The sequence below is a fragment of the Haliaeetus leucocephalus genome, unplaced genomic scaffold (assembly GCF_000737465.1).
Source record: "Haliaeetus leucocephalus isolate CR32 unplaced genomic scaffold, Haliaeetus_leucocephalus-4.0 Scaffold210, whole genome shotgun sequence".
NCBI lineage: Eukaryota > Metazoa > Chordata > Aves > Accipitriformes > Accipitridae > Haliaeetus > Haliaeetus leucocephalus.
The window spans coordinates 336,027-343,260 of record NW_010972646.1 but is presented as its reverse complement, the minus strand read 5'-3'; the positions used below and the strand labels follow the sequence as shown (position 1 = coordinate 343,260).

General features: G+C 49.2%; 1 protein-coding gene across 1 annotated transcript in view; it reads left to right on the top strand.

Annotated features, from left to right (window-relative positions):
• TRMT10B (tRNA methyltransferase 10 homolog B (S. cerevisiae)) overlaps nucleotides 1-5,465 on the top strand; it is a 6,919-nt gene extending 1,454 nt beyond the window's left edge. The window contains exons 2-7 of the mRNA XM_010566455.1: nucleotides 16-140; nucleotides 1,369-1,521; nucleotides 2,326-2,404; nucleotides 3,259-3,326; nucleotides 3,620-3,743; nucleotides 4,810-5,465. Of these exons, the coding sequence (XP_010564757.1) occupies nucleotides 16-140; nucleotides 1,369-1,521; nucleotides 2,326-2,404; nucleotides 3,259-3,326; nucleotides 3,620-3,743; nucleotides 4,810-4,916 (656 nt within the window). The 3' untranslated portion in view covers nucleotides 4,917-5,465. The remainder of the gene's footprint in view (nucleotides 1-15; nucleotides 141-1,368; nucleotides 1,522-2,325; nucleotides 2,405-3,258; nucleotides 3,327-3,619; nucleotides 3,744-4,809) is intronic.
• Nucleotides 5,466-7,234: the final 1,769 nt, after the last annotated feature.

Sequence of the window (7,234 nt, the reverse complement as noted above, 5' to 3'; positions counted from 1 at the left end):
TGCTTTGCCTCCCAGGGGCTGCCAGCCGGGATGGCGGGAGGGCCTCGGCCGCCCTGGTGAAGGAACGTCTGCTGGAGGCCAAGGCTTCGGGGCCCCGGCTCTGCGTGGACCTCGGCATGGCCGACTGCATGACGCAGAAGGTACGGGGGCGGCGGGGGTCCCGGCTTGCTTCTGCCCTCCTGCGCCGGTGCTGCTGATAGCGAAAAAGCCGGTCCAAGAAACTCCCTAAGGCTCGTTTTGGAGTTTTAGGAAGCAGGCGTTCTTTACTGCAGCGCGGGGTGCGCAGGGGATAAGTCCACCTCGCGCGCATGCCACAGCTTTAGCACTAACGGGTTGTATAGAATAACTAATTGCGTATTAACCAGATTAGTATATATATACATAAAAATGATTGCAACTGATTATCTTAGTACTGCCTACATCCGATCATGCGCAAGGAAGGATCCGTCTGAGTCGAAGGGCTGCTTTTGTGACCACCGACCCATTTGAAGTTCTTGCTGGCTGTCCCTGAAGTCTTTATTCTTGTCCTTGCTCTTTGATCTTGAAGCTTAACGCAGTTTCAATCACACGTGGTCAGTTTCAGCATTGTTCTCATCTAGCGTACAGGAACATCTAGTCATAAGAGCAAAGAACTGCAAAACTTAGGAGTAACTACCTCCACTAGTTAATTGCTTGGCTATACGTTTGCCTATTGTTTCAATCATAGTGTTATTATAGATTTCTAATAATTATTTACCAAATCTCACTTTTACAGTCACCTAGCAGCAAACCAGTTTCCACGGCTGGTACAAAATATTAAAACCATCAAAATATTTAGACATACCATACAGAATGTATGGAAATATGCTGTCACTGCCTGCTGGGGAGATCCTGGGGATGTGCCCTGACATAGGCTCAACACGGCCTGACAGCTGCTCTTCTTAACCTGTCTGTCCCTCTCTGCTTCTGCTCTGGAAAGCATCAGAGGGAGAGGTGACTGGGGCAGATCACTGGTCTGTTGTAGCTGTGCTGGGAAACTAAGAAACCCTCCAGCTCAGTTAGAGCTGGGATGTGTGAGGGTACACGCAGCAGCTCTCCTGGGCTCAGCGTCTGGGGTCATGCTGGCCCCTCCTGTCTCTGCCTGTCCCTTCACCCCCCAGGCTTGCCCATGGCTGCCTGGTCTCCAGCACTGGCTGGCTGCACACCCAGGTCTCTGGGTTTCCTTGAGAGCTAGAGGCAGTTGAGCTGTGCTCCCCAGGAACAGCCTTTCCAGAGCCTCAGCAACCAGCCGGTGACACGGGCATCGTGGAAGTCTGCAGGCCCTGAATGGAGCCATGTTACCCCCTGCCCCTGGACTTGTGGGTCACTGTGCTTGTTATTTGTTGGAAGGAAACAAGCCGCCTCGCCTCCCAGATCAGGAGACTCTACGGGGCAAACAGGCGGGCCAAGAAGCCGTTTTGGCTCTGTCTGACGGAGTTTGTGGTGGGCTCATTGATCTACGAAGAGTGTTTTCGCATGAACGACGGCTTCTCCAATTATGTGGTAAGGGTCTCTGACCACAGTGCTTTCAAGGCTCGTAGCGCCCTGCAGCCACAGTGCTGGCCCTCAGTGCTGACCCAAGGACAGGCTGAGGTGGGCTGGGATGAGTGCTGTGAGTGGTGTGGGAATGCCGTTCACTGACAGTGGTTAAGGTCAGATCTTCTTGCCCTTTGGCAGGAGACAAGAACTGACATATAATGGGGTGATGTGCAAGGCCTTCAGGTTAGAGCTTGTGTCCTTCCTACCTGCAGGAGGAGAATTCCTTCTCCGGATGCTCCTTCTGCAGAGAGACCTGTAATACTGGGGACAGCCAGACATGTAAGCTTGGTCAGGCTCTGGGCAGGTCACGCATTCCTGTCCTGAGTTTTTGGACCGAGCTCGGTCTGACTCGAGCATGAGACCCACACATACAGGTTATGGCAGTGACATTGAGCCATGTGTTCTACAGCGCATGTGGGGCGGCACCTGGTAGCAGTGAGGAGAGAAAACCACCTGAAGTGGAGATTCCTGAATCTCTAAAGAATTAGAATATCATTTAAGATTAGGTAATTATTGCTGATCTCTCTTCCTCAAACCATGTCTATGGATTTTGATGAGAAGAGAATTTAATGGATTTTGAGATATGTATTGTTCAGTGCTCATACAGAAACATTTTCCAATTTAAAAAAAAGCACTCTATCTGTAGGAGTTTAAACACCTGAGGCACTAGTGTCAGTTCCAGTTTATTTCCATGTCTGGCAGTGGGTTTTGCTCTGGCAGATGGACTTTGGGCTAATGGGCTGCTTCTCCCCGTCTTGCATTTTTCAGATGGATACAACTGAAGAAAGTTACCTGGACCTGTTTCCTTTAGATGCAATTGTTTATCTCACTCCTGACTCTGAGAATGGTAAATATTGTACATGCTTTAGGCACAGGGGAACTAGGGCAAAACGTTGATTTTTTTATTTTAAGCTTTTCTTTTTGAGACTATTTCATACTTAAGGTGATGAAATTCCAAGCATTCACTGTCTCAAATTGGATGAGATGTACTGTGTACTTAGTTCTGATGCTAAATCTGTTCCTATCTCCATCTGTTCTGACGGGGGGTAAGGTTTTGACTCAGGGTTGTGTGTGATCTGCAGCAGACTTCACTTAAAACCTGGGTCTAGACCCCCTGCAGTTTGTAATACTATGAAGCAGCGAAGTAGACATGCTGTGGCAGTTTTGGATACAGTCTAAATAACATCTTTCTCTGAAATAATGCAGCAGCTACATTGCTTAATTTGCTGCTGCATATATTTTTCTCCCTCCATTTCTAAGCAGCCACATGTTTCTGGGGACTTAAATCCCTTTCTTGTTTTATGCAAGTGCCTTACTCTGATAAAGAACCTGATAAGGATGGGGGAAGGTTTTAGTAGGTGACCTTGACAGTGGGGAGGTGTCTGCCGAGCAGATTGGGATCAGACTGACCAGATCAGCCAGATCTCAGAACAGACAACAGTTAAAGGGAGCAGAAACGTATGGTGTCTCTGGCACTCTGTGCTTTCAGCCTGCATCTGATCTACCCCTTTCAGTGTGCATGTGGGTTCAGGCAGATGCTTCTGTCTCTGAAGCCTCAGGCTCCTGCACAGTCTGAGGCTCCAGGGTAAAGGGTGACTTTGGCCACAGCTTTCTCATGGAAGTGGAGTCTTGCTTGGAAAATGGTATCATGCAGGATTTTACTGTTGTGTGGTGGTGAGCAAGTGCTTATCTTGTTTCTAGTCCTTGAAGATATTGATCCAAATAAAGTGTACGTCCTCGGAGGCCTGGTGGATGAAAGTATTCACAAGGTGGGTAGTAGCCTGTCAGAACCAGAAGGTGCTGTCTGCCCCATTCTCTCATGAGAGCAGAGACGTCCCATTGGTAGCACCCAGTGCTGCTGCTGCCTTGATTTGAGACATCACTGTTCTGCCACCACCTGTTTTTCCTCAAGGTTCTGCCTGGATCCAGCACCAGACTGAGAGAGACTGCAGCAGTCTGGGTGAAACACGACAGTTTTCAGCTTTGTAGCTGCTTGTGCCCAAAATGATGTGCATGCTATGCATGTGCAGGTTTGTGCATCTTGTTCTTGTTTCCCTTGCAGAAGCTGACTCTGCAAAGGGCACGAGAGCAGTCCTTACAAACAGCCCGCCTCCCCATTCGTGAGTACATGGTGAAAACCGTTAACACCAAGAACTACCACTCAGAGACACTGGCAGTTAATCAAGGTGAGAGGCTGAGCCATGTCCTGTCACTGGGCTGGGCTGGAGGAGGGGAGAGGCTATCAAGTGGCTGAAGCAGCAGTGTTTTCAAAATGGAGGCCCAGTGCTGAGTAATGGGGGAAAACAGGGAGCAGAGGTTTCTCTTACTAGGTTTTATCTGTGCTGCCCCCATGTTGAAGGTCTTGTGTGCTTCTCTGCATCAGCCCGTTCTCAGGGGAGCAGGACTTGCATCATCCCTGCTTTGCACAAAGCAGCAAACAGTTAGTGTGGGGAGATGCGAGGAGGATGCTGTTGCTACAAGTCACACAAGGTCCCAGGCAAGGGAGGACAGAAGTTGTCAGGCCTGTGTCAGGCTCAGTCAAGGCAAGGCTTACAATACCAGGGTGGGGTGTTCGTGTGCTATACCACTGTGATGGCTCCATGTCATGACTGTGATCTAGGCCACCTTGTCATATCAGTGGATGTGCTCATGCTCCTCCACCTCTGCTGGCAGTCTGTGGCTTTGTAATGTGAACACCTCTAAGGACTACAGAGGGGTTCGTGTCCTAGGCTGGCTCTAGTAAGTTCCTACCTCTGGCATGAGGATGTTGTTGCCATCTCAGTCTGCACGAGGCAGAGGAGGTGTTGGAGGGCTCTGCAGACCACGAAGCATAGCTGCTAGAGACCACTGTGTGTCCCATGGGAGCCTTGATCTGGAGACACAGCATCTGAGAAGCGATGGTGGAAGCACAGTAGGTATGACCCACCATGGGTGTACTGTCAGCAGCACAGACGGGCAGTATAGGTTAGGTTAGTCAAAATGGTGACCAGCAGCACCTTGCTTCAGGTGACACAGGCTCTGCTTTTCCTAGCCAGAGCTCCCCAAAGTCATCTTGAAAATAGTTGTCTGCTCCTGCATGAGCTGCCTCAAACACTTGCCCATCAGATTTTAAATGAGAGGGAATGCAAATCCCATGCTAACCTCTGGCATCAGTTGTTATAATTTCCTGATGTTTTGCAGCCGTTGGGTGTGTATTACAGAGCTTCCTAGTGATACTGGTATCATAGCACGGTATGTCTCTATTCCTGACAGTCTTTGATGTCTTATCAACTTACTATGAAACCCGAAGTTGGCCAGCAGCCTTGAAAGCTGGAGTTTCTTCTGGAAAAGGCTATGCGCTACCAGATGCAGTGAAATAAGTGGAAATAACTCAGCATGACAATGCACAAGAAAACTCTTTATTTTGTGATGTTATGGAGCCATGCAGACAAGAGAGGCAAACTCCAAATTTCAAGCAGAGGCACCAGCATGTCCGTGGAGAAAACAGCTCTGCATAAATCTTGTTTAAGGACCTTGTTGAGCGTGACACATTCTACCTCAGCTGTACAATGCTGGAAATGGCTTTTCCCCTTGGAACAGAAAACAAAAGCTGATGGAGTCCTGGGATCAAGTAAAAAATGGACAGGAATTCAGTTTTGCTTCTCTGTGGGTGCTTGCTAGAGTGTTCCTGACTCTTGCATCTACACTTGTTCTGGAACAGGGAGGAGAGCTTTAAGATATTTCTTTCATCTTGATTAAACGACAATTAAGGTGAAGTTAGAATTGCAAAGCTCACTGGCAAGGAAAATTCCTTCCCACAGAAAAGGATAGTGCTGTTCCAGTTGGAGAACACAAGATGGGAAGTGATTCCCCAATGGAGAAACAGTTCCCAGGTGCACCATGTCCTAACAACTTTAAACCAGTTGGAAGACTTGTGTTGTTGAAGCCTGTAGCTAATCCTGTGCATCTAATCTAAAATAAAATGTTTACTCTTAAACTCCCATTGCATCCTTACAGTTACTGATGCACAGTATGTTGTCACACGCTGATGTGTAAAGTTCACTAACCCTGATGTTTGTCCTGGAAAGGTATCTGGGATTTGACTGTGCCCTGCACATAGAGCAGTGACATATTTTACAGGCACAGCAGAATGCATTTTTGATGCATCTAAGTCAGTATGTTACCTCAGCCATTGTTGCTAACCCCACCACCACCACCACCAAAACCTCACCGACAATGACTACGTCTAACCACCAGGTTAGTCTTCTGAGGTAAATTACTATCTCATTTGCTTGCGTGTTTTCATTTCTCCTTCACATCAAGAACCTTTTCCAACACCTGGAATTCTGTGCCCATGAGACAGCGTTGGTAGGGCCTGCCAGAGCAGCTGTTGGTGGATACAGGGTGTTGCTCCCCACATAGGCTGAATTTGTGTTTGCCAGTGCCTCTTGCTTTGCTGTGCCTGTGCGCTCTTCCAGTTCCTACTTTTCGTGTCCCTCTGCTCACCAGCCGTTGGTGTGTTGTTAGAGGTCTGCACTGGGGCTTCTGCGTAAGAGACTTTTAACTTTCTAACTGAGCTCCTGAGTTTGCAAGGCAGCAGCGTACGCTAACCCAAACCACCTGGCAGTGGTACCCTTCCCAGTGGCTGAAGGTACTTTGGCCACCCTGTCCCTGTGCTGCCAGGAAAGCAGACTGCCCTTGGTTAGCTAGCTTGCTGCCTGCAGGCACACTGTGAGACTAGTGGCTGTAGGGGATTTGGCATAGGGCTGCTAAAGGTTGCTGAATTTCTGTGGCTGTTTGTGTGCCTGGCTGTTAGAGGCTGCCTAGTTAGGGAAGTCTCCTAGCAGTGCTGCAGCACTCATTCTGCCCCAGCTGCCATCTTCTTCCACATCAGAGTTCAGCTGCAAGGACTTGCCCTTTACTCCCTCCAGAAGCATTAAAGAATGAGCAAAAGTGGAAGTAGCCTCCCTGTTACAGAGCCACAGGACAATCCTGTCCCCACGCTGCCCTGGTGCTTGAAGACGTGGTGTGCGTGGGCAGAGCTGGCCACCTCTTGTGGCGTGCACGTGCTCCTCTGCTGCCTTGTGCAGACCCCTCCATCCTGAGTACACTCGGAGGCAGAGAGAGGTTGTCAGGCAGCATGCCTGCTGCAGACACCCCTCAGAGAAAGCCAGCTGCTCCCAAACAAGCCCCTAATTTAGACACCAGCAATCAGGGACCTGCCTCTGCCCTCTTCATCAGAGGGTGCCAAGGTCATGCCTCCAGCACTGGAGTGCCAACTCACCAGGGATGCACAGCTAGATGACCTTTAACAACAAACAGCTCATGCCTAGCTAGGGATATACTGCACACAATGGAAGATGAGCTACTGATGAGACTGGGAGAAGGGGCTTGCCCTCTCCTAGGGAGGCCAGCATAATTGGTCATCTCCACAGCTGTGAAGGTGACATTTCGGTCTCTGGGCTTACTTGTTCCTTCTGGAAGCTGTGGATTCATAAGTAGCGGGAAGGGGTTAATCAGGGACTTAAGCATCAGCAAACAGAAGAGCTGGCTGACACAGAGACCATATCAGAAGAGCAGCATATGGTGTTGCCTCCCTCGCCTGGGACAACCTTCTCTTCTGTCCTTGCAAGGAAAAGCAGTTAAATACAGCATAGCTTTGTTCCCAGAGAGGTTTCCATTACAACTCCAGAAACAG